Source organism: Podarcis filfolensis (genome assembly GCF_964270895.1).
Source record: "Podarcis filfolensis genome assembly, chromosome: 16".
NCBI lineage: Eukaryota > Metazoa > Chordata > Lepidosauria > Squamata > Lacertidae > Podarcis > Podarcis filfolensis.
Window position 1 is genome coordinate 15,356,417 of NC_139620.1, and position 26,904 is coordinate 15,383,320.

At 50.5% G+C, this 26,904-nt stretch overlaps 1 protein-coding gene across 1 annotated transcript; it reads left to right on the forward strand.

Annotated features, from left to right (window-relative positions):
* The first annotated feature begins 5,305 nt into the window (after positions 1 to 5,305).
* Positions 5,306 to 26,904, forward strand: PPP2R5B (protein phosphatase 2 regulatory subunit B'beta). The gene is given in 16 exon segments (XM_083592020.1): positions 5,306 to 6,549; positions 6,551 to 6,593; positions 6,596 to 6,621; positions 6,623 to 6,674; positions 12,960 to 13,156; positions 13,990 to 14,091; positions 14,639 to 14,731; positions 15,781 to 15,911; positions 18,713 to 18,772; positions 20,176 to 20,284; positions 20,484 to 20,537; positions 20,999 to 21,049; positions 21,210 to 21,329; positions 22,227 to 22,354; positions 23,275 to 23,376; positions 24,812 to 26,904. Coding segments are annotated over 16 exon segments (1,491 nt in total). The 5' UTR covers positions 5,306 to 6,474; the 3' UTR covers positions 24,960 to 26,904.

The window sequence follows — 26,904 nt, forward strand, 5'->3', positions numbered from 1 at the left end:
AACAGCCATGTCTTCCCCCAAAGAATTCTGGGGGCTGTTGTTTGTTAAGGGTGTGCTGAGATTTCTTAGGAGACCCCCTATCCCACTCCCGGAACCACATGTTCAGGGTAGGATAGCTCACTTGGTTGGATAGGTAAATAATTGGATAAGTAGTTGGATAGGTAAATAATATTCCTGCATTGCAGGGGGTTGGACTGGAATCCGCAGGGTCCCTTCCAGCTTTACAATTCTATGATTCTATAAGTCTAATTCCCAGAGTGGTTAGCAATCCATTCCTCTACACAGGGCATTATGGGAGTTGTAGAATGGTGGCTTCTAACAAATGGTAGCTTCTAACAAATTGTAGAATGGTGGCTTTTAACATACTACAGCTCCCAGGATTCTTGGGGGGGAAAGGCCATGGCAGTTTAAATTGGGTATCCTAGCACTTTAAATGTACCATATGAAGAGAGCAACAGATTTCCCTCCCAAAGGCATCAAGTCCAGGACCAGAGGCAAGCTGTTTTGCCACATGATGCAGAAAATCCCACAAGCATAATACTATGTTACTGAGGTAAAAAGAACTTGCTGCCCTTCCAGGATTCTCAGAATCAGTTGCCCAAGGGTAGATACCTCATACCTAATGATAGGGCTGGCTCTGATTCAAATGCATTTGGCAGTGTGTGGGTCTCATTACACTCCCTTTTTCTATAGATACTGGAGCTAAAGAAGAAGAGATTCCTTGTCCCACCCCTGTTAAAGCCCCCCCCCCAACTCCCTGTTTTCTTTCTGACTGGAGAGGCAGCTTAGAGGGATTCTCCCCTCAATCACCCCACAAACACAGGCACATTATGCAAGGGTTCCCCCAGTTAATCAATATAAAGACACAATAAACTGAGGGTGCATTATTTGGTCCTGCCCCCCCCAAAGATTGACCTACTTACGTCTGAGGAAGAAAGAGCAATACACAAATAGTTAATGATTCATGATTTAACCATCTTATTTCCTGCCAGGCACGAGGCCATTGCCCCGCTTCCCCTGTGCCCTGAATCATGGCCACTGGGCTGCAAATTCCTAGAAACTGCTTCTGTCCCTATCTCACAAACAAACAATGGCACACACCCTGTCCTGCTTCTCCAATGGGGGCGATTTCCTCCAGGTCTCTCCTCCAGGCATGTGATGATGCAGAGCTTGTTTCTGTTGCACAATTTGAGGAGTGCAGTGACAAATAGCTAGACACTCTGCATACACAAACACTTGGTTTGAGTCAGGATTACCTGGACTCAAACCAAGTGTTTAGTACTGGTGCTGGAGCTGGACATGAATAAAAATTGCCTCTGAGTGCGTGCAAAGGGCACTGTTTCATTTTAAAAGATTTACCATATATACTGCAAAGAAACATTGCAAAAAACAGGATCAATGCCGCTTCCAGTTATAAGTCACAGGGTGTTAAAATAGCATATATATAATATAGCAGTTAGAATGCTGGACCTGGGAGACCCGGGTGAGAACAGGACATTAGACTAGGTGGCCGCTAGGCCTGACCCTGCAGGCTCTTCTTAAGTTATTCTGGATGTGCCTGAATAGCTCAGTTGGTTAGAGCATGGTGCTGATAACACCAAGGTTGCAAGTTCGATCCCCGTATGGGACAGCTGCATATTCCTGCATTGCAGGGAGTTGGTACCAGGGTCCTTCCCAACTCTACAATTCCATGATTCTATGTATCTATCATACTATGAACCTGCAGATGGCTTCTTGGAATCCAGAGCAGACTCTGGGGTGAGCCAGGGCCTTTTCTCTTGCACGTTCCAACCTCAAAGTTTCGTCATCTCTGCCCACGGGTCAGCGCCCAGGGAGCCTGCAAGTTCTGCCAGATTCATCCCTGGCTTGCCCTGGAGTTGCTCCATAGGGCAACTCTTCTTCCTGTGAGATGCCTAATGAGTTCAGTTAAGGAGGAAGGACAAAGCCACCGACGCAGAGGATGTGAGCGGGTGCAGCGGTGGGGAGATTATGATATGCTAGCAGCCAGCTATTGCTCAGCTAAACAGGGCTGGCTCCAGGTTCTCAAGCACCTTCGGGCAAGATGCCCACTCGCCTGACCTGTCCCTTTGGGCCCAATCCACACAGCTGCTCAGAAAGAGATGGCAAAGGGAGCACACTTGGAGGGGGCAGACATCAGCAGCCAGGAGAAAGATGGGTTGCCAAGGGGTTGGAAGACGAGGTGCAACTCAGGTTGTTATAGAGAGGCTTGTATGGCTTTAAGGCAGATAGAGGAGGTGGCCTCCAGATTCCTAAACTGTCTCTGTCCCTTTGATCTCTGTGCCCACCTTTCCTTTGAAATGAAGGTGGAGTGTGTGAGGCTTGAAAGTGACTGGACAAATTCATGGAAAGGGCGAACTAACCATGATAGTGGGCTCTGCCTCTATGGTTGGAGGTAGCAATGCTGGAGACTGCAGGAGGGGAGAGGGCTCTCATACTCAAAGCCTGCATGTAAGTTTCCCATTAAGAGCATCTAGCTGGCCACTCTTGTGAGCAGGATGCTGGACTAGATGGGCCATTGGCCTGATCCAGCAGGCTCTTCTTATGCTCTTATGAGCAGGGTACCTGGAGGCTCGGCTGTCTCCACACTGACCTACCTGTTCTGCAGCCTTTGGCAGCCAGCTGCCCTGGTCGCCAGGAGAGTTTTGGACAACTCTCCTACAACTTCCCAACTGTGGTTGCCCCACAAATTGGTAGAACAGCATTTATTTTTGATCTCTTGAAGGGAAAAGGGCCACTGCAGTCCTCTAGGAGACGCCCTGTACTTGGGCCTTGTTCAAAGGCATTTTTGTTTTGTTCTGGAAGGGCTTTACGTGAGGTGTGTAACCTAGGCATAAAATTAATATACTGCTTCATTGTAAAAAAAGAAGAAGAAGAAGACCCCTTCAGAGCAGTTTACACAAAAGAACAAAACAATAACATTACCAGTAAGAACAGTCAAAAACAGCTATTTAAAACATTTAAAAATCAATTGAAATCAGTGAGGAACTAAAGGATTAAAACACATTTCCAACATTCTACCATGTCTGGGCAAGCTTGGCAGGTGCCAAAAAGAGTGTGGCAAAGGAGCCTTCCTGACGTCAATAGGCAGGGAGTTCCAAAGTGTAGGTGCTGCTGCACCAAAAGATCGATTTCTTACAAATGTGGAATGAGTATTATGTAGCACCTGTAACAGTGCCAGTTCTGCAAGCTGAGGAGGCCGAGTGGAAACTGCTGATGAAATGCTTCTGCTTTTAGAGTTTGTATGGGTGGTTTTAGTGTTCTAGAGCAGGGGTCAGCAAGCTTTTTCAGTTGTGGGCCAGTCCACCATCCCTCAGACCATGTGGTGGGCCAGACTATATTTTGGAAAAAAATAATGAATTCCTATGCCCCATGAATAACCCAGAGATGCATTTTAAATAAAATGACACATTCTGCTCATGTAAAAACACACCAATTCCCAAACCGTTCGGGGGCCGGATTGAGAAGGCAAATGGGCCGCATCTGGCCCCTGGGCCTTAGGTTGCCTACCCATGTTCTTTTGCTCAGTTGATTTTATTCTTCTTAGAGCCTGCATTCCTGCATTTCATTGTTTCTACCCTGTCCACCGCTTTGATGGCTAATTGCTGTGGTCTTTACATTTGTTTAAAAATCTTAATCAGTGGTTCCCAAAGTGGGCAGTAGTGCTGGGGGGAGGGTAGGATTACTTAGGTGGGCACTAAGAGGCAAGGGGGTAGTGGGGGTGTAAGAGACTGTCAGACTTTGAAAAGGGGGTCTCACTGGATCAAGTTCATAAAATTTGTTGAATTCATTAAAGCAAATAGTTTTATTTGGATGTTGAATAAATATGCAATTAATTGTTACTGCTTTGAATTTATTGTGCTATAATCTTCCTTAATGGGTTGTGCAAACAGATATTTTGAATAATGCTTTTTATAGGGGAGGAAGCATTGGGGATGAGTTTATGGAACCAAAGGCATAGTGGCCCTCAAAAGTTTGGGAACTGCTGATCTAAATGAATGATAGCTATGTAAATTAAGGCTGCCTCTGCCACTAGGCGGTGTTAGGCAAAGCCAGGCTTCCTTGGGCAAAAGGACTGATGCACAGGATCTGGCTGCCTGCCTAACCTCCTCCACCTGCAAGATGGGAATCACCGTGGGGAGAAAATTCACAAGGGTGATGCCAACCAGCACTCTCTTGTACTTCCCTCTCTGGCCTGCCTCCCTTCCCAGGCCTGTTATGAGACAGCGCTAATCGCCAGCGCCTAAATGGATTAATGGGCCCATTATCGCTCATTTCGCAACTCAACTCTTCCCCCGGAGAGCGGCTCGGACAGCCGCAGCCGCCACGAGGGGAGGTTACAACAGCTTAAATGCACAGGCAAGCAAGTGCTCCCTTGCATTAATCCTTGCGCTCAACAAATATATATATATATATATATATATATATATATATATATATATATATATATATATATATATTTAACAGCAATCACCTGCCCGCAAAAAGAGCGGCGCGAGTGTCAATCCACCTGTTTCTTCTCTGTTCCCCCGGAAAGGTCAGCGTCAATGTCAATTAAACGGCTGGCCATAATAAAATGTGTAGCATCGATGCGATTAAGAGTGATGCATCGGAGGGGGGCGGTGGAGGTTATTATTCTCCTCTTCCAAGTAACAGGAAGTAGCGGCGAGATCTCAAAGGGGGGAAAAAACGTCGAGCGGGGCGTCGGGCGGGTACAATTGAAGAACAACTCCACCGCGCAAAAGAAAAGAAGAGCAGTGAAGGCTTTGGGTTGGGAGGCCCAGCCAACCTCGCATTGTGGGTGTAGGAAGCTGCCTTATACCGAGTCAGACCGTTAATCCATCTAGCTCAGTGCCGCCTGCACGGACTGGCAGGGGCCAATCTCCCAGCCCTGCCTGGAGACGCCAGCGGGCAAAACAGGGGCTCTGCCCTCCCCCGTGGTGCAGTGCCATGGGGACAGCGCAGGTGACCTCCCAGGGCTTTTGCAACATCCCCCTCCTTGCAGGGAGCGCGGAGGCAGCCCAGCCGTGTCTGGAGCGCGCCTGGGCTTCCTGCCCTGATAGGGCAAGGCAGGCCTCACTCTCCAGCCACCGCAGCTCTTTCCTTCCTCACTTTTCTCCTCCTCTTCCTCCTCGGATGGCCAGTGGAGATGACATCATCCCTTAAGCGGATGACGCAGGTTCTATTTTAAGGGGCCAATGGAGTGCTCCGGCGGGGTCACGTGGGCCGGGAAGGTTACTTAGTGTTACAGCTTAAGCGAGGAGGAGCGCATCAAAGGAAAAGGCAGAGCGCCTGCGCGTGCGCAATAGAGGCGGAGGCAGGCTTGGGGCTGGGTCCGACGCGAGGAGGAGGGGGTACGCGCGTGCGCGCACACGCACCGTATTAGCCTGCTGCTGCTGTTGCTGCTGCTGCACCGGGATTAGGTCTCAGTCTCTCTCTCGCGCGCGCTTCCTTTTCCTTGTATTGCGCGGGGGAAAGCAGCACCGGGAGCTGCCGCCGTTGCTGCTGCATTAGCAGCAGCAGAGGAGCCAAAGGCGGAGGAGGGCAGAGGAAAGAGGAAGGGGCCTGCCTTGCTTGGCTGCCGCTGCTGCTCCTGTGACGGTGCGCCGGGGCCGCGCAATGCACCTGCCCGCACCTGCCGCCGGGTAGAGAAACAGCCAGGCCGTGCCGGGCGCCCTCCTCCTCCTGCGAGCCAGCTGCTGCCGGGTGCCCCATGGGAGAGGGAGGAGGACGACGGCGACGACGACAAGGGCTCTGGCAGGAGGCCGGCCCCGCCTGCTTCCTTGCCCCCAGGATGCCTCCTGCGCCGCTGCCGCCGCCGCCTTCGGCCTGAACTAGGAAACCGACGGCCTCTGCATCTTCTCCAGCCCCACAGGCTGGTCCCCTGGACGTGGGGAAGAAGAAGAGCCGCTTGGCCTGGGCGCTGCCCCTCCAATCCCTTGGACCCCGTGGCAGATCTTGAGGGGTGCCCCCTGGGCTCAGGCTCCTGCGCCCGGATTGTGCCTGGAGCTGTTAAAGCAGGTTGCTGTGGAGGGGGGTGCCCCACTTTCACCTCAGCAAGGCACCAGGTTTTGGGGAGAGTTTGGCCTTTGCAACAGCTGGGAAAAAGCCACCTTTGCAGCCCCAGAGGCCTTCTTGCACCACAACTTGGGGGGGGGGGTTCGCCCTCCATGCTCCTCGCTGGCATTCAGCTCCTCTTGGCCCTGAGTCGTCAGCCATGGCAGCCAAGTAGGCCAGGAGTCACGCTGGAGGTGAGCCCCCTTGGGCTTGGACGCGCCGACGAGACCCTGAGCCAAGGACTCGGACCGCAGAAGGAGGCCCGGCCTGTGTCATGGGGCGGCTGCTCTTGAGGCCTAAGGAGACGCCAGACGCCGTTGCTGGGTACTAAGGACACCCTTCCTCCCCAGGGCCCTCCTGGCATAGACTCACAGCAGTGGGGGCTGCCTGCCTGCCAACATGGAGACCAAGATCCCGCCTGCCGTGACCCCCACCAGCCCCTCCTCCCCGGGGCTGTCCCCTGTGCCGCCCCCGGGACAAAGTGGACGGCTTCTCCCGCCGGTCACTCCGCCGTTCCCGCAGAGGCGCTCCCACAGCTCCTCTCAGTTTCCGGTACCAGAGCAACCAGCAGGAGCTCACGCCTCTCCCTCTGCTCAAAGGTGAGTCCCCAGAGGCTGGAGGGCTGGGCTTGCCTCCACACCTGGGTCCTTCTAGCAGGGAGACTTGCCACAGAATCATTGGGTGGGAAGAAACACCCAAAGTTCATCTAGTCCAACCCCCTGCAGTGTGGGAACTGCAGCCAAAGAATCCCTGACAGATGGTCATCCAACCTATGTTTAAAAACTCCAGTGAAGGAGAGTCCTGCCACCTTCCAAGGTCCAACACCTCTTATTGCCAGCAGAGGCCTGCCATAAGCACAGGGGGTGGGTGTTAGTTGGGGGACACACCCTAGAGCAGTGGTTCTCAACCTGTTGGTCCCCAGATGTTGTTGGACAACAACCTCCCATCATCCCTGAGCTCTGGCCTTGCTAGCTAGGGGTGATGGGAGTTGTAGTTCAACAACATCTGGGGACCCACAGGTTGAGAAAGGCTGCAGAAAGCCCTGTGTTGAGACTCCCTCAATCTTTGGTTTGGGGATACCGCCTCATTGCTGAGCTTTCAAGAGGTGCCATTACATCTGAACCTTCGTTTTGGTCACAAAAAATGGGGTTTGGGTATACCTATTCATTTTTATAGATTCAATACATTTTTGTCGCACTTTCCTTGCGAGGAGTTCAAGGTGCCTTGCTCAGTTATCCACTGTCTTGTTCTATCCTCACAACAACCCTGTGGGGTAGGGTTAGGCTTGAGAGACCACAACCTGCCCAAGCTCACCCTGTGAGCTTCATGATGGAGAGGGGTGCAAATTCTGGTCCGCCCCAGGTCCTGGTCCGACGCTCTCACCGCTACACCACACAGGCTCTTATATTGAGCTCCAGGAGGGTAGCCCTGGTTTCCTGTTGCAGGGAAGGGCATCTTCACCTCAACGAGAGCTTTGGGCTTGGCCCTGGCCAAACGCAGGCTCAGAGCTTTGTGGCAAAGCTCTCCTGTGGCCTCTTTGCTTACTTTGGAATCACAGCTTTGAGCAAGAGGCAAGCAAAGTAAAATGCAATTTGGGGAACAATATTCATCATACTTGGAGCAGTCATAAGCTGCAGGTGTGTTTCGGGGGCAGGGAGTGGTGCCCATGCTCAATGTTCTCATGTGCATCATGCTCACCGTCACCCCTTGGTCCCCGACCTTCTCAGAGTCGCATGGGGAAGGTGTGCAGGGATCTTCCACTTGTGATCAGGCAAATGCAACTGGAAAGCCTTGTGGGCCATCCCCAGCTTACCATAAAACCATAGAACTGTAGTGTTGGAAGGGACCACAAGGGTCATCTAGCCCAACCTACTGCAATGCAGGAATTTTTTGCCCAATGTGCAGCTCAAACCCCCAAAACCCTGGGATTATGAGTCTCATGCTTCAACTGAGCTAAAGGCATTTTCATTTGCATGGGGGTCATTGGGGGCTGAGTGTGTGGGGTGGTGGGCACTGGCGTGTTGGGGGCATGTCTTGCGTGGCCACACAGGTGAAGTTTGCACGTTCAAGCAAATATGGCTTTCCAGCAAGGTAAGAAAGCAAAGCACCTGCAGAAGGTCCCAGGTCCAGTCCCCACCTGCATCTCACAAGTAGGGAAGGTCCCCTGCTTGTAACCCTAGGCAGCTGCTGCCAGTCGGCATGGATAATCCAGATGGACCCATAGTTTGACTCTGTCTAGAGCAGCTTCCTATGGACCTCTGGCTGGAGTGACGTGGCTGCTTCTTGGTGGTGAAAGCCTTTCTTCACGCAGCACATCATCAAATTGTGGAACTCGCTCCCCCAGGAGGCAGTAACGCCCACCAACCTAGATGGCTGGGGAAATCCATGAAAGATCAGACTGTCAGTGACTGCTAGCCATGATAGCTATGCTCTGCCTCCGAAACTGGAGGAAGCAATGCTTCTGAACACCGGTTGCTGGAAGCCACAGGAGAGAGTGCTCTTGTGCTTGGATCCTACTTGCGGGTTTTCCATACGAGCCACTGTAAGAGCAGCATGCCAGACCTTGTGGGCCATTGCACTGATTTGGCAGGCTCTTCTGATGCTCCTCAGTCCTCCTTGGGTACCACTTTGCAACTGAGAGCAGCCGCTGGGAGTTGTCCTCTCTCCTGCCACTCTGGTATTGTTGGATGCAGCCAGCAGGCCAGGCCAGCATCTCCCACCCCTTCTGCATCCTCTTCCTCAGCTGGGGAGGCAACCCCAAGCATCCTGCCTTCTTCTGTAGCCATGCTCCATCAGAAGCGCACATTGGAGTCCTTGTGCCACTAAGTAAGCTCCCATGGGAGAGGACCACAGCTCAGACGTGCCTATAGAGGCAGAATGTCGTGGCTCTTTCAGCTAAAAGTCAAGTCCGCAAATGATGGGAAATGCCCTTCTCGGCCTAAGACCCCTGAAGAGTTGCTGTCTGTCAGATATGGACAGATGTCTGACCCAGTATTAAATCAACTTGCTGTGTTCCCATCCTGAGGATTGCTTCTGTGTCCATCCAGAGAATTGCCCACTCAGGGGCCTGCCTTTGGGGGGTCTGCAGCGGCCAGATAATGGGGAGGGGGCAGAGTTCCAGGAACTGCTGAAATTGCAGGTGTGTGTTAGAGGGGACCTTAGTCCCCATACCTTTTGGGGCAGCCTCCACCACGCCCTGTCCTCACAGGAGGGAGCCATGATTTGACTAAAAAACGGGAGGGAGTTGGTGGGTTGCAAATAAATACATAATAATGCAAATAACACAGATTAATTTCTGTTGGTGAGCTCAGAGTGGCCTTCAGCATGGATAAAAGCAGCCGCAAAATACATTGCAAATAGGCAATTAGCTAAAATCAGCAGCAATGAAAACAGATGATGCATTAACTCAGTGGGAAGCATTGTAAAATCGGGCAGAGTTTCGTTAGCCACCCCCGTTCCCCTCAAACACTGGGCCAGGCCTTACTGTTGACTTAATTGAGGTGGAGTTGCAACATCAAGAAAGGTTTCCTCTATGCCAGACTGGAGTGTCCTGCTGGCTTCTCTATTAGAGGCATCTTGGAATGAGGAAATGCCATCTTTATTTATTAATGGTATTTCTTGCCTGCTCTTAAGGTCCCATGAGCTAAAATGCAATCACAGAATAATGAATCATCAACAAACCATAAGACAACAGAAGCACAAAACATATTAAACTGATAGCACCCTTTACAGGAGAGACAACCAAAAATTCATATATTGCTTCCAAAAGTGGGAGGCAGAGCAGCCAGCCCCACCCCACCCCGTAACTGACTGCAATAGAAGCTGTTTAAACGCTCTGGGTTTGGTTTCCTTCAATTTGGTTAATATATTGGCTTTTCGGCCTAACCTTCCTCCAGAAGGAGCCCACGTTAGCTGTACAGCATCAGATTTATACAAAATTTAAAACCACTCTGCTGCAGATGCTCTTTTACCCTGACTTTTGACACTTGAGATGCATATTTATTTATACATGTTTATTTTTAGGAACCACCTTCTGTGATTTCGTATTGCTTTAAACTGTCCTTAAATGTTGTTTTAATTATTGTTAGGCACCCTGGGCAGGGTGAATAATTAATAGTAATCATAATAAAATGATAAGTGGGGAATGGGAGTGTCTGGCCGCATGCTGGGCCGGGGGCAGAAATGGCTCTCTTCGACTGCTCTCCGTTTCCTGGCCTTGAATGCTGCTCAGTTTCAAAATACATTTTAGACTCCCTCTTCCTCCGCAGGCATAAATATTTTTTGACTTTGGAGACAAAACCAGAATAGGTTCTCAAGTCTTGGGAGATGCCCATTGCATTCATCTAGGCAGTCCCCGCTCCAAATATTCCTGCATCCCTACTGATCCCAGAACTGAGAGCTGCTCATCATCTCTGTCTCCGGATGTGGCTGATCAGCCTTATGGCTGCCATGGTTACAGTTCCCAGGGGGATTCCCAGGGCTGCTTCTTGCCCCAAGGGGTAAGGAGAAGAGGCTGCAACAGCAGTATGGCTTGTGTGCCTGAGTCTTACTTATTAGGGTGCTTTTATACTGCCCTTCAGAGGCACACACACACACAACTGTTACAGAGCAGTTTACAGCGAAATAGTTGACTGAAACAGAATCCAGCCAATCAAAAAGAATTCACATCAAAATACCTGCATAACTAAGTATAATAGCAGCATCCTGCTTAAAACTGACTTCAGCCTTCCCAACCCTCCACCTCTAAGATCCTGATATCTTTTTGTTAAGTAACTGCTGCATTTCATCCTTGACTTCCTGCTCTCCTAGGGCGATCTTGGTGCTTTCCCAGTGCTCATCAGTTCACCAATGCCTCATTTCCCTGTTTTGGAAATGGCTGCTCTTGGCTCCTCCTGTTGTTTTTAAATATCATCATGGGAAAAGCACCCAATCTGGCACCTTCTGGAGTGGGCCCAGCTCCCTGTCAAGGAAAAGGCTGAGGTGGGCTCTCTAGGATGACTAGGGCAACTTGGGTGACAGGCTTGGTTAATTTTGGAAGGCTGAGTGTTTGAGTGTGCCACTCCACTCTTGACCTCACACAGGGCTAGTGTCTTGCGGAGTTTACTGGTGCCTGCAACTGAGGAAATGGCTTATTGGTGCCACAGCCAAGAAGTTGGAGAGCAGGAATTGCTGACTCTTAACTCATTGATGGGCACAAGTGACAGGCAGCTCCGACTTGCCAAGGTGGTCGTCCCCAGTGCATGACATGGGTTTTCTGGAAATTTTGGGATAGGGAATTTTCCCCACTGCACTAAATCGCTGGATATCTGATTTAACATGTTTGTTTTATACTGATTTTTTTTTTTAATATGCAGCGTTCATTTTCTATGCTGTATAAATACATAGCTTTTTCAGGTGCATTGGAAACAAAATGTTTAATCTAGGGAAAGAATTCAGTAAAGCACCACTTAATGTGGTTTAAACATGGTGGTGAAAACTGCACTTGGAAACTGTTTTTATTGCAATACTTGGAAGTAACTGGAGAAAAAATGAAAGGAAAAACAACCACCTTGGTTTCAGGAAGAGCCATAACATAGCGGTAGACCATCTGCCTTGCATGCAGGATATCGCATGTTCAATCCCCAGCTGCGTCTCCAGGCAGGGCTGGGAATGCCCTCTGCTTATAACCCTGGGGAGTGCCTGCTAGTGTCCTGAACCACATGGACCCATAGTCTCACCTTGGAGAAGGCAGGTTCCTATGTACTGCTGTCTGGAATTATGGGTCTTGCAAGGTTGCCACTGGGGGTCTCTGGGTTCTGGTCTGGCCTTGCCACTGCACCCAGCCAGTGTTGGGGGGGATGCACCTACCAGAGGCCACATTGGCAGGATGGTCAGGCTCCCCCCTGTGTGGGGGCCAGGCGGCTTGGCCCTGTGAACCCTCCATGCTCTCTGCTTGGTGCTGGTGGCAGTGGCAAGGGTTGGGCTGGCATGGGGAGCTTTGTTTGCCCTGCACGCCCAACCCCTGGTCCTGCCTGTTGCATGTTCCCTGGGCTCCAACAAAGGACACAACTCTGCTGGTGTTCTGCCTGTGGACCTGTGCTTTCTTCCCCCAGAGCACAATTCAAAGTGTTGGCGCTGACCTTTAAAGCCCTAAACAGCCTCAGTCCAGTATACCTGAAGGAGCGTCTCCAACCCCATCATTCTGCCCGGACACTGAGGTCCAGCGCCGAGGGCCTTCTGGCGGTTCCCTCCCTGTGAGAAGTGAGGTTACAGGAAACCAGGCAGAGGGCCTTCTCGGTAGTGGCACCCGCCGTGTGGAACGCCCGCCCACCAGATGTCAAATAGAAAAACAACTAACAGACTTTTAGAAGACATCTGAAGGCAGCCCTGTTTAGGGAAGCTTTTAATGTTTAATAGATTATTGTATTTTAATATTCTGTTGGAAGCCGCCCAGAGTAGCTGGCGAAACCCAGCCAGATGGGCAGGGTATAAATAAATTATTGTTATTATTATTATTATTATTATTATTATTATTATTATTATTATTACCAACTTTTGCCAGCTCAGGTTATTTGTCCACTTGCATCTCCAGAGTTTCAGATGGGTCTCTTCTTCCCAGCCCTTCCTGGGGGTGACATGGATTGAACCCTCTGTGTGTATAACAACTGTCTCCCCACCCTGGCCAATGGCCTTTTCCTTACAAATAATTAAAACAGAGCAAAAATGCGCATAGTCTGCTTTTTCTCCACCACTAAGTAGCTGTGACCGGACTGCCCCGATGGATTACGGAGAAGGGGGCTCCAATGTGTTGGAGGGTGAGACCGGCCAGCATGTTTGAGCCCCAGCACTTCTTGCGCCAGCACCTGCTGAGCCCTGTGTGTGTGGTCGCTTCCTCCCCCCTGCAGATGCTCCTGTCTCAGAGCTGCACGACCTCCTGTGCAAGAAGCTGCAGCAGTGCTCCGTCCTCTTCGACTTCCTCGACTGCGTCGCCGACCTGAAGGGGAAAGAGATCAAGCGGGCAGCCCTCAACGAGCTGGTGGAGTGCGTGGCCACCAACCGTGGCATCCTCATTGAGCCGCTCTACCCTGAGATCATCAAGATGGTAAGCGGGGAGGGGGGAGCGAAGAGGATGGGCTCCCCTGCCACACAAACAAGCAAAAGCAGGGTGGTTCAATTGGTTGCTGGTCACTGGCAGCAGCCAGGGAGGCTGCATTGGTTGCTGGCAACAGCCAGGGAGGCTGAAGCTAGGAATGCGTTCTGCCAGCTTGAGCAAGAGACCCCTGGCACAGATTATGACACAAGGGGAGGCAAAATGACCTCCAGTGAGGGATGGATGGAGCACTCTCCAAATCTTTCCTGTTCCGTTTCTGCATTTAATGTGGATGGGTAAAAAAAACAAAAAAACACCACACACACACACACACCAGTGAAAAGTAGTATTTTAAAAATAATGCCTTTCTGGACAGAAGTGCTGACTATTATACAAGCAAGTACAGGCTATGATCTCCCTCCTTTTACTTCTCTCTGAAGTTGATAGTAGGATGTCAGGGAAGATCTTATAACAGTGCCATTGCAGCTATGGGCACCATGTTGGCAACCCCTGTGAATGATCTCAATTGCCCTTTCCCTGAGATTCTTTGGGCATCTGGCTGGTCCCTGTCAAAGCCAGAAGCTCGAGGGGTGTATTTTTATAGGGGGCAGGGGTGTACCTTGCAGGAGTTTAGAACAGCTTGCTTGAAGTGGTAACTAGTCTGTATAGCAGGCATAGGCAAACTCGACCCTTCAAATGTTTTGGGACTACAACTCCCAGCATCCCTGACCACTGGTCCTGTTAGCTAGGGATGATGAGAGTTGTAGTCCCAAAACATCTGGAGGGCCGAGTCTGCCTATGCCTGCTGCATAGCTTGGCTGATTTTCTCTCTCCCCTCCCTACAGATCTCGGTCAACATTTTCCGGACGCTTCCGCCCAGCGAGAACCCTGAGTTTGACCCCGAAGAGGATGAGCCCAACCTAGAACCCTCGTGGCCACATCTCCAGGTAGGACTCCTCCATGGGGCTGCCTCGTGTGGGCATGTGTCATTTTGCCTGCACGGCAGAAAAGTAGTGGGTGCAGTCTTAGCCACCTCCACCCCTGGCTTGCTGGTGGATACCTTAAACCAGTGGTTCCCAAAGTGGGTGGTGGGTTTACTTGCAATGGCGAGTGGTGGGGGGCGCTAAGAGTCAAGAGGGCAGCGGGGGCGGGGCGTGTGCTGGGCATGTGACTCTCTGAAAAGCTGGTATCACTAGATTTTTTTGTTGAATTAATTAAACTAAAATAGTTTTAATTGGGTTTTGAACAAATGTGCAATTAACTGTGACCGCCTTTAATTTTATTGTGCTATTATCTTTCTTCGTGGTTGGGCAAACTGCTATTCTGAAAAATGTGTTTGATAGGGTAAGGGTGCACCAGGGATAAATTTATGGAACCAAAGGGAAGGTGGCCTAAATTTGTGGGGAGCAAAAGTGCCTTGGGGGCAGGCGGGGGCAGGGAATTGGAAGAATTTTTGGTGGTGATTAATGGCTCCACCTCTCTACCTCTTTCCAGCTTGTGTATGAATTTTTCCTCCGGTTCCTCGAGAGCCCAGACTTCCAACCTTCGGTCGCCAAGCGTTACATAGACCAGAAATTTGTATTGCTGGTGAGTGAGAAGGAGCAAGAAGGCTGAGCAAGGGAGTGTGTGTGTGTGTGTGTTGTGTGTGTGTCTGGGGCAGCAAAGCCAGGTTACTGGGCATCGAGTGCGAGTCCTCTTTGCAGGTGGGTCACAAGCCATGCTCCTTCTGCAGTGACTCTGTTGTGGTACTGCAGAGAAATGAGGCTGTTTCAACTTCCAAAACTCCTGTGGAAAACTTTTCTATTCCATCAAACTTATGCGGGCAATTGAGAATGCATCTTTTCGCAATGGCTGATGGTCTCTGATTCTAAAGCTTTTTTGTGTGTGTGCATGTTAATTATACACAGACATCCTTGTTGTAAACTTCTTTGACATTTTTTAAATCAGGCAGCAACACATAAATATTTTTAGGCATAAGTAAATAAGACATGTCCAGGAAGGAGCTGGATGCCCTCCTTGGAAACTGGGGCCCAAATAAAAATAATACAGTGGTACCTTGGGTTACATACACTTCAGGTTACAGACTCCGCTAACCCAGAAATATTACCTCGGGTTAAGAACTTTGCTTCAGGATGAGAACAGAAATTGTGCTCTGGCGGCACGGCAGCAGCAGGAGGCCCCATTAGCTAAAGTGGTGCTTCAGGTTAAGAACAGTTTCAGGTTAAGAACAGACCTTTGGAACGAATTAAGTACTTAACCTGAGGTACCACTGTAATAATAATTTATGTATATGCCACCCATCTGACCGGTTTGCCCTAGCCATTCTGGGCAGCTCCCAACAAGAAAATAGTAAAATCACAATACAAGCTTGGCTTCCCTCTGGGGCACCCGGTTGGCCACTGTGAGAACAGGCTGCTGTGCCAGGACCCCCTTTGGACTAATCTTAGGCTGTGCACATGACTCTGCTTGCAGAAGGCAGCAAGCTAAGTCACTGACATCTCTCAGTCGTGCTGGAAGATTGGAGAGCCGCTGCCTGGTGTTCAGTAGAAGGCCCAGGAAACTCTCCAGGAGTTTCACAGGGGACGTTCCAGGCTCATTTGCTCTGACTCCTCCTCTCCCCTCTCCCTTTCCTTCAGCTACTGGAGCTTTTCGACAGCGAGGACCCACGGGAGCGCGAGTACCTCAAGACCATCCTCCACCGCGTCTATGGCAAGTTCCTGGGCCTGCGTGCCTACATCCGAAAGCAGTGCAACAACATTTTCTTGCGGTGAGTTCCTCTTTTCTCTGCTCCACTCCAGGGTTGCTCCACATCCTGGCCTCTTGCAGCACAGGCTTCTCTCCCCAAAACTCTGCCCACCCAGTGTGGTCAGAAGCAGTTGCTCAGGTCTCGCTGCCAGCCTCTTTTCTGGCCAAGAAGGCGATTTGCAGGTGGCCTGCATCCGAATGTTGGAAGGTTCGGAACATGTAAGAGAAAGTATCTTCTTCCTAAATCCCTAAATCCCCTTTGACACATAAACTACAGGATAAGGATAACTGTGACTTTAAAGATGAATGAGAACCTTTTACAAAGTACCATATTTTCCGCTCTATAAGATGCACCAGACCACAAGACGCACCTAGTTTTTGGAGGAGGAAAACAAGAAAAAAAATATTCTAAATCTCAGAAGCCAGAACAGCAAGAGGAATTGCTGCGCAGTGAAAGCAGCAATCCCTCTTGCTGTTCTGGCTTCTGGGATAGCTGCGCAGCCTGCCTTTGCTCCATAAGACGCACACACATTCCCCCTTACTTTTTAGGAGGGAAAAAGTGAGTCTTATAGAGCAAAAAATACGGTACTTAAAGAAACAACAAAGTGAACTGGACTCCTTGGCAGGTTTTGAATAAACACTCACAAACTTTCTATTGACAATAACCAGTCAGATAAATTAAGGATTTATACAGTTTTGTAACATGCAGAGAATAGCATTTGTAGAGAAACCAGAGATTGGAGCTGAGGGAAGTCAGGGGGGGAGGGGAGGGGGTTATTTTATGGGGGGAGGGGGGAAATGAGGGGGGGTCAAGGATGATATGTAATAAGATAATATGTTTGTTTAAATTCTTAATAAAAAATATTCTTTAAAAAAAGAAAGTATCTTCTCCACACAGCCCAAAGTTAAACTGTGGAACTCCCTCCCACAGGAGGGAGTAGCCTAGACGGCTTTAAAAGAGGATTGGGACAGATTCATGTAGAATTACAGAGTTGGAAGGAACCTCAAGCATCCTCTAGCCCAACTCCCTCCAAGGCAAGAATATTTTGCCCAGTGTGGGGCTCAAACCCACGACCCTGAGGTCAAGAGTCTGATGCTCTACCAACTGAGCTAACAAGGGCTACTAGTCATGATGTCTGTGCTGTGCCTCCACAGTCGAAGGCAATAATGCTTCTCAGTACCAGTTGCTGGAAACCACAGGAGGAGAGTGTGTTCCTGTGCTCAGATCCGACTTGCAGGATTCCCTTGGGTGGCCACTGTGAGAACAAAATGCTGGACTAGATGGGCCACTGACCTGATCCAGCAGGCTCTTAAGTACTAACCCATGTGGTGAGAGCCCATTCAGGGGGATAATGTAGCCTGCTGTCCACTAGAGGGCAGGATGACCTTGTCCTGTGTTCTCCCTTCATTCCCTACCTGGGGACTCCCCCACTTTTCTCGCTGGCAGGTAAGGATGAGTAGCATATTATGGCTGGTGCAGGAGCTGCCAGACCCAAGGGATGGGGAACCCATAGCCCTTCAGATGTTGTTGGACACCCAACTCCCAGCAGCCAGCATGGCCAATGGGTGGGAGTTGTAGTCTAGCAACACACAGTCGGTAGAGCACGAGACTCTTAATCTCAGGGTTGTGGGTTTGAGCCCCATGTTGGGCAATAATAATAATAAATCATAATTTATTATTTGTACCCCGCCCATCTGGCTCGGTTTCCCCAGCCACTCTTGGCAGCTTCCAACAAAGATTAAAAATACATTAAAACATCAGTCATTCAAAACTTCCCTCAATAGGGCTGCCTTCAGATGTCTTCTAAATGTCAGGTAGTTGTTTATCTCTCTGACATCTGATGAGAGGGCGTTCCACAGGGCGGGTGCCACTACCAAGAAGGCCCTCTGCCTGGTTCCCTGTAGCTTTGCTTCTTGCAGCGAGGGAACTGCCAGAAGGCCTTCGGTGCTGGACCTCAGTGTCCGGGCAGAACAATGGGGGTGGAGACGCTCCTTCAGGTATACAGGACTGAGATTTCCTTCATGGCAGGGGGGTTGGACTAGATGACTCTTGGGGTCCCTTCCAGCTCTACAATTCTAGGATTCTCTGGTAGGAGAGGCTCACTCTGGTCTGGTGCCCTGAATACCCTTCCTGGGGGCCAACTTGACATCACAGCACCCTTGCCAGCTGGGCCAGGAAAGAAAGTGGCAGTGGAGCCCATGGCAGCAGTTCTGCCTTCTCCCCAGTCTGAAGGCGGCTGTGGTGCTGCAATGTGATGTGTTGCTGCTGTTTGTTTATATGCCGCCTTTCAGCCGAAAAGGCTTCTGAGGCAGCTCACAAGAATAAACTGACAACAGTATACAGGCAGATACAAATGCAAAGCATTTCAACTATATTAAAAACCCACCATGACTCTGTTCCTGCCAGAAAGGCCAGGAACAGTCCCTGCAAAAAAAAAAAAATGTTAAGAGAAGAGAGCCCGTGATGGTGCAGTGGTTAGAGTGTTGGACTCTGGGAGAGATTTGGGTTCAAATCCCCACTCGGGCATCACGAAGCTCACTGGGTGACCTTGGACCAGTTGCTCACTCTCAGCCCTAGCCTACTTCGCAGGGCTGTTGTGGGGAATTAAATGAAGAGCGAAGGAGGAACCACATGAGCCGCCTTGAACACCTTGGACAAAAAGCTGGGATGTAAAAGCAATAAATAAAAACGAAGAATACTTCAGCAGCGTCTTTGCCATACAGTGGTCCCTGGCGGGGTGGGTGGGGTGGGGCAAGGCAGGTGGAAAAGCTGGTGGCCATGATGAAGATGTGATCCCTACCTCTTCCCTGTCCCACCCCCAGGTTTATCTACGAGACGGAGCATTTCAACGGGGTGGCGGAGCTGCTTGAGATCCTGGGAAGGTAAGCACCTTAGGATGTGGAGGATGGGCGTCAGCCAGAGCTACACCTTCCTGCCTCTGTTGAATGTTGAGGGGCCTCTTTCCTTCCCTCCTCTCCCCTTCAGCTTCCGCCATGCACCAGCTGGGCTCCTTCCTGGCTGTTGCTGCTTCTGCTGCTGTGGGCGGAGCAAAAGGGCAAGACGCTGAGTCATCGGAAGCTCAGCCATGTGCTCGTCACCCACGACTCAGGAGTCTGGGTTGCATGACAATACAGTCCACGAGATGCCACAAGCTCACGCTGTTTTTATTTTACTTCATTTTGCCACATTTTGAGATTTAAACGTTTTTGTTTGATCCACCTCGCCTTCATCGCACCGGTGACTACCACGGCATTTCCTTTCCCAAATACGTTAATTGTTAAACGACAGCAATACTTATGCTGTACAGTGGTACCTCGAGTTACAGACGCTTCAGGTTACAGACTCCGCTAACCCAGAAATAGTACCTCGGGTTAAGAACTTTGCTTCAGGATGAGAACAGAAATCATGCTCTGGCGGCACAGCAGCAGCAGGAGGCCCCATTAGCTAAAGTGGTGCTTCAGGTTAAGAACAGACCTTTGGAACAAATTAAGCACTTAACCCGAGGTACCACTGTATTCGTATTCTGTGGGTGCTGCACAATGCTTTTCTTTTGGCATCTTCTCCTGCCTATTTCTTATTTCCCCCTCTATAATTTTTCCCTTCACTTATAATTAAAAAAAATTGTAATAAGTTAAAAGGAAGGGTGAGATGTAATTTAAATTTCTTAAAATTCTGACATTTCCTGTAAAGTTCAGGGAATTTTGGGGGGATAGTTGGAGAGGCATTGGAACAGTAGTGCTGGTTTCTTCTCCCCCACAAATCTTCCCTGCCGGCAATCAGGTGTTGAAGATGGGAGTTGAGGGCTCTTCTTTCTCAGAACTACTCAGGAGAAAAGGCAGGGGTGTTCCTTCCTCTGTTTGGGGGACAGCAGCATTCCCAACCACTCCCTCCCCCAGTTTTCTATTTATTTATTTTGCTGCAAAAAATGTATATGCCGCTTTATCGCAAAAACTTCAAAGCAGTTTGCAAAAAAGAAAAAGAAAAAAACAATTACCGAAAACAAATTAAAACATCCCAAAGATTTAAAGCCAGCAATAAACTAAAAACGCACATCAGCCTTCTGCATATCTGAGCAGGCTTGTCTAACCAGAAATGTTTTCGGCAGGCGCCAAAGAGTGTGCAGTGAAGGTGCCTGCCCGATGTCGCCATCAATAGGCAGGGAGTTCCGAAGTTGTAGGTGCCGCCACACTAAAGAGATCGATTTCTTGCAGTTGCGGAACGGGTGTCGCACGGCACCGGCTTTGATGCCTCCCACTGTGTTTCCTTCCTCCCCTCCCCTCCCCAGTATAATCAACGGGTTTGCTTTGCCCCTGAAGACGGAGCACAAGCAGTTCCTGGTCCGGGTCCTCATCCCGCTGCACTCTGTGAAGTCCCTCTCCATCTTCCACGCCCAGGTGAGCCTCACTCTGCAGGGAACCCCCGCCTCCCTTGATGGCCAAAGGGGCCTCTGTTGTCAGGTGGGGTGGGAGGGTGGGGAAGATCTGCAGTGGAGTGATGCTTGGGCCTCTGGTGGGGGTTGTGGGGAGGGGGGGGTGCTCCTGGGTGTCCCCGAGCTCTAACCTCCGACCCTTGACCCCGCTTTGTCTCCTGCAGCTGGCTTACTGTGTGGTCCAGTTCCTGGAGAAAGACGCGACGCTGACCGAGCATGTGAGTCGGGATTTGGCCATGTGGGGTGCTGGTTGTGGGGTGCAGCAGAGCAGCAGGTGGGGGGAGAAAACCCAAGTCCCATGGGGAACAGTTAAGGGAGTACCAAATAAAAATAATACAGTGGTACCTCGGGTTACATACGCTTCAGGTTACATATGCTTCAGGTTACAGACTCCGCTAACCCAGAAATAGTGCTTCAGGTTAAGAACTTTGCTTCAGGATGAGAACAGAAATCGTGCTCTGGCGGCGCGGCAGCAGCAGGAGGCCCCATTAGCTAAAGTGGTGCTTCAGGTTAAGAACAGTTTCAGGTTAAGAACAAACCTTCGGAACGAATTAAGTACTTAACCCGAGGTACTACTGTATTATTATTATTATTATTATTATTATTATTATTATTATGCCAGTGCCAGGATGTGTGTCTTAACGTTTCCATGTTTTGACCTCTCTCCTCACCTTCCCAGGTGATACGTGGCCTTCTGAAGTACTGGCCGAAGACCTGCACCCAGAAGGAGGTACAGAAGGGTCAAGTGGGGACGAGGGTGGGAGTGGAGGCAGATGGGGGAAGCCTTGGTGCTGTTGCCCCATCTTGGCCCAGTGGCACCGCCAGTGCCTGCATCCCAGCCTAATCCCAACATATTCTGCTCACCTTTCCCTGCCCGTCTGTCCACCCAGGTGATGTTCCTGGGAGAAATCGAGGAGATTCTGGATGTCATTGAGCCCTCTCAGTTTGTGAAGATCCAGGAGCCCCTCTTCAAGCAAGTGGCTCGGTGTATTGCCAGCCCCCACTTCCAGGTGCTCTTGGGGCAGCGGCAGGGGGGTGAGGTGAAGGGAGGGGAGATGGGTCCAGAGCTCATTCAGCTTGGGAGTTTGGCTATTTTTGAGAGGACAGTGGCGGGAGGGCACACTGATACTTCTCTTCCATGAAATTGTCCAATCCTCTTTTTTTAAGGCTGTCCAACTTTGGTACTTCCTCCTGCAGGAATGAGTTCCATAGTTTAACTTTGTACTGCATGAAAGACAACGACCTTTTATCTGAGTCTTCCGACATCCAATTTCCATTTCCTCCCACTTCTAGTTTGTTTGCCGTCTTTCTAAAAGCGGTTTACAAGCTGAAGAAACAACAAACTATACACCAGAGAATCACGCACCTTGTAACAGCCTGCTCCAATACCAAAAACAAAATCATAATAAAAACATGCTTTGTTTTTATTTAAGCTGTTTATCTTAAAGCTGACATTCAATAATCCATTAGAATATAATAGCGCATAATAAATTAAATACTGGTAAATAATAATTAAGCATAAATTCACTCTTTAACAATTACAGTGAAAATAATTATAATCCATAAAAATAAATGTGCATAAGATACCACGATACATACAAAATCTTCTAAAAGGATCAAATTGGGAAACAAAGACATGCAGCGTATAATATTACTGGATGTCCACCAGTTCTAGTGTTCTGAGTGAGGAATAGAAACGTTTCTTCGTTCACTTTCTGGGTGCGACATGTTTAATGCGTGAAACAGCTTGGAGGAAACTTTGAATTTTTGTACGTCGGGGGGCGCTTGGTTTGAGGAGAGCCTGCTGGAACTCTCCCCTCTATTGCTGCCTTTGACCGTGGAGGCAGAGAGTAGCCATTTTGGCTAGTAGTAGCCTTCCTCCCCTCTGAGCCCTCCTCTCGCTCCAGGTTGCAGAGCGGGCTCTGTATTTCTGGAACAACGAATACATCCTGAGCCTGGTTGAGGACAACTGCCACACGGTGCTGCCCACCATTTTCGGCACCCTCTATCGCGTCTCCAAGGAGCACTGGAACCCGTAAGTGGCTGCCTGGGTTGGGGTGCCTACAGGACCCCTGGGGTGGAGGTGGGCCAGTCCTGCAGTGTCCCTCTGTCCCCAGTCGCCAGCAAAGCCTCATTGCTCCCATTGCCCAACTTTGGGGAAAGGCCACAGATTTATATCCTGCCCTGTATCACTTTTATTTATTTATTGCTCTTATCTTTGGAGCTGTGGGTTAAACCACAGAGCCTAGGACTTGCTGATCAGAAAGTTGGCGGTTCGAATCCCCGCGACGGGGTGAGCTCCCGTTGCTCAGTCCCTGCTCCTGCCAACCTACCAGTTCAAAAGCATGTCAAAGTGCAAGTAGATAAATAGGTACCACTCCGGCGGGAAGGTAAACGGCGTTTCCGTGCGCTGCTCTGGTTCGCCAGAAGTGGCTTAGTCATGCTGGCCACATGACCTGGAAGCTGTACGCCGGCTCCCTCGGCCAATAAAATGAGATGAGCGCCGCAACCCCAGAGTCGGCCACGACTGGACCTAATGGTCAGGGGTCCCTTTATCTTTATCTTTTGCTCTGAAGAGCTAAAAGTGGCAGACATGGTTATTCCCACCTCGTTTAATCCCCTACTACAACCTTGTGAGGTAGGTTAGGCTACCTGAGAGGCACTGACGGGGCTCAAGGTCACCCAGTGAGCTTCATGGCTGAGCGGGGATTTGAACCCTGGTCTCTCCCAGGCCCTAGTCTTAGGCTCTAACCACTCCACCGCACTGTCTCTCTTTAAGCGTAAGGCTGGCTACACCTTCCAGGGCCTCAGTAAGCAGAAGGGAACCCACTTTTAGGTTGAAAGATAATCCAGCTGTTGACTGATGGGGTGGGGCTGGAGATGGCTTAGCAGTCCTAGGGTGTAACATCTAGATTTCCTCTCCCCCCCCCCCGGCACTGCCACCCTCTTATCCAGGACCATTGTTTCTCTGGTCTACAATGTCCTCAAGACCTTTATGGAGATGAACGGGAAACTATTTGACGAACTTACGGCCTCCTACAAGGTGGAAAAACAGCAGTAAGTGTCTACGTGGCAGACGAGAGAGAGAAATTGCAAGTCTGGGCAGCTTCTCCTGTTTATTTATTTATGAATATTCATTGGGAGCATTTATACCCTGCTGGCTTGGGCTGATGGGATTTGGGAGTCTAGCGCCACCCGCAGGGCCCCCACAGGTTCTCGATCTTCTCTGCATCTTTCTCAGCAGCACATGTGAAAGCAGAGTATGTATAGGGTTCTACCAGCTTAGCATGAGTCAGCGGCGTGATGCAGCAGCAAAAAAAGCGAATGCAATTCTAGGCTGCATCAACAGACGTATAGTGTCCAGATCAAGGGAAGTAACAGACTATTGCTCTGTTCTACCTTGGTCAGACCACACCTGGAATACTGTGTCCCATTCTGGGCACCCCTGTTTAAGAAGAATATTAACAAGCTGGAGTATGGGCCGATGGGGTAATCAAGATGATCAAGGGTCTGGAAACCAAGACTTATGAGGCACAGTTGAGGGAGCTGGGTATGTTTAGCCTGGAGAAGAGGAGATTGAGAGGGGATAGGCTGGCTGAAGAGCTGCCACAGAGAAGATGGAGCAAACTTGTTTTCTGCTGCTCCAGAGGGGAGGACCCAAATCAAAGGACACGAATGACAAGACAGGAGATTCAGACTAACCATTAAGGATGACTTTCTGAGGGGAAGAGCTGTTTGACAGTGGAAAGTATTCCCTCAGAAGGTGGTGGGCTCCCCTTCAGTGGAGGGTTTCCAACAGAGGTTGGATGGCCATTGGTCAGGGATTCTGAGATGCTTGCATTGCAGGTGGTTGGACTAGATGACCCTTAGAGGTCCCTTCCAACTGTGTCTGATGCTTTATTGTATTTTTAATATTTTTTTTGAGGCCACCCAGAGTGGCTGGGGAAACCCAGCCAGATGGGTGGGGTATAAATAACAAATTATTTTTTTATTATTATGTGTACAATTCTACGATTCTCCATTTTCAAACCGTGGAGGCAGAGCATAGCCGTTGTGGCTAGCCATTGGTAGCCTTCTCCTCCACAAATTTGTCCAGTCCTCTTTTTAAAGACATCTAGCTTGGTTGCCCTCAGCTGCCTCCTGTGGGAGTGAGTTCCACAGTTTACTTTGTGAAGGAAGCACATTCTTTTTTCCTATCCTGAATACAAAGCCAAAAAGAACCGTTCTGCCTTAAAAAAAAAGAAAAAGGTGCATTTATGGAAAATACCACGAAATCTTTGGGAATTCGAATACAGACCCCAAATAACAAAACACTCTTGGCTCACTCCAAACGCCGACCCTTGGAGGACGGCATGCCGTATCGCAGAACTTTGTAGAGTTGGAAGGCGGGGTCCCCAAGGGTCATCTACTCCAGCCCCCCATGATGCAGGAACTGCAACTATTTGCATCCTTCACTGCATCTCCCTCTCCTTTTAAATTTCTCTACTCCCAGGGAACTGAAGAAGGCGAAGGAACGGCAGGAGCTCTGGAGGCAGCTGGACGAGCTGCAGTTGCGGAAGCTGCAAGGACTGGAAGAGGCCAAGATGAACCGCATAAACCTGCAGCACTCCCTGGCTGTGCAGAGCGGAGGGGCCAGCTAGGAGCCCCCCTCCCTCCCCTGGAGCCCCCCACCCCCTGCCCTCCCCACCCACCCACTGTGGCTTGTGGGAGCAGCCCACCCGGGTGCAGGGCCCATCCCAGAGAGCCGGACGCTCCCTACCCGCCCCCAACCAGCCTGTGCCAAACCAGAGCTCCTGCCTTTCGCTCCTCTTGGGGGGGTGGGCCTGGCCCCCACCCACCCAGGGGGGTGACCACGGAGGAGGCCCGTTTGCTGTGAAGCAAAATGGTCTGAGTGCATGGCTATGTTTGCTGGGTGTGGGCAGAAGGAGGCATCGGGGGGGGGGCTCCCCTGCTGGGCTTGTTTTGGGGAGGGGGAAGAATGGTGGTGAGGGGGGGTCTTAAGAGCTGTGAGGCTAGAGTTTGGGGTGGGGAGCTGGTGGGTGGTACCCAAAGCAAGATTAAGCAATAGGCCTCTTGATCCAAAGCTGCCCTCCCCATAGTGGTGGGGCTTTCTGTTTCGGAAGAGTGGGGAGCACAAAACAATGAGGGGGTGTCCTGATTTTTTGGGGGGGCTCCCTGGCTCCCTATTGGGGGGCATAGGGGTGAAGGAGGGAAGCCCCCCTCTATCTCTGAGGACCTTGTTCACCAAGGCCTAGTCTGGTGGTTTCAAGCCCTAAACTGCTGCCCCCCTCCCCAAGTGGAAGAGCCGCAGCATTTCTTCTCCCCCCCCTTCCCCTGTTCTGTCTGCCCCCCCCAATTTGCTCAGCCAGAAACGGAGCAGGATTTCGGGGAGGAAAGGTGGAAGAGGACTTTCCACAAAAACAGAAATGGCACGGCTGAGGAGGGAGTTGTATGTGTGCAGATCTGGGCCTATGCATGCTCTCATGGGACGCCGCAGTGGGGGGAGCGCACTGGGGTTCTTCCCTCTGGGTTTAGGGCTGTGGGGGGCTGGCAGCTGCTTTCCCCCTTCAGCAGTTTATGGGGGGGGCGGTGGGGAGGTTGGTGCGTGTCCCCCTGGAAAAGATTCTCCCCTCTGGGGCTTTTATAGTTTTCACACTTTTACATCCTTGGGTGGTCAGGAGTGTGTGTGGGGGGAGGGAGAGAGAGAGAGACTCAGGTGCACTTTGCTTAGATTCTCACAGCCCCCTATCCCCCCCCCCATGGAGCGTAGCTCTAACACATTCCCCTGTTCAGCTCCCTATTTCCACCAATTAGAAGGGGAGGGAGGGGGCGATCTTGACGGGAGAAGAGTGTTCAAACTCCTGCACTTTAGAAGGGCTGGTTGTTGCACAGGTGGAAAGCAGGGATGCCTCTGATTATGGGGGGTGGGGGTGGGTAGGAAATGCTTGCTGGGAAATTGAGTTTTTTTGGGGGGGGGCATTGAGGGTCAGGACATTTCAAGGGTAAGCAGACCAGGATGTACCACCTCTCTGCAGGAGGAGGGGGAGGCGGTGGCTGCAATCTCGCTCCTTCTCTCTCAGGTCTTGCGGCGGGTAGGGGGGGGATGACAACATTTGGTCTTGTGGGACTCCGCCCTCCCTGACTGGGGCTGGTGGTAGCTGGGAGAAACATCTGGGGTGTTCCAGGTCCAAAATACTAGGGTGCTGTGGTTGTGGTGGCGATAAAGGGGTCGGGGGGGGGGAGGCCTTGGTTTGCTGACTATATCATTCCCCCTCCACCAAAGGGTTTAGTATCTGTGTGTGGGGAGCAGGGGGGGGTTTAAAAGCTCCCCACTACCACCACTGCCACCCCTCCCTCTTTGCTCGGCATGATGACCTCAAAACATTATCTGTAACCAGAAGAATAGTCACTGGGTGGTTATTTTGGGGAAGGGGGGGCATTGAGTGTATTACAGTTTTATTTTTTAGCAGAACACTGAAGCCAGTTGGGCACTGTAGTATCTGGGGACACCTCCTCTTCTATAGTCTATTTAGATGCCACACTCGTGTAGTTTCCACAGGGGGGAAGGCCCCGAGGCACCCAGGG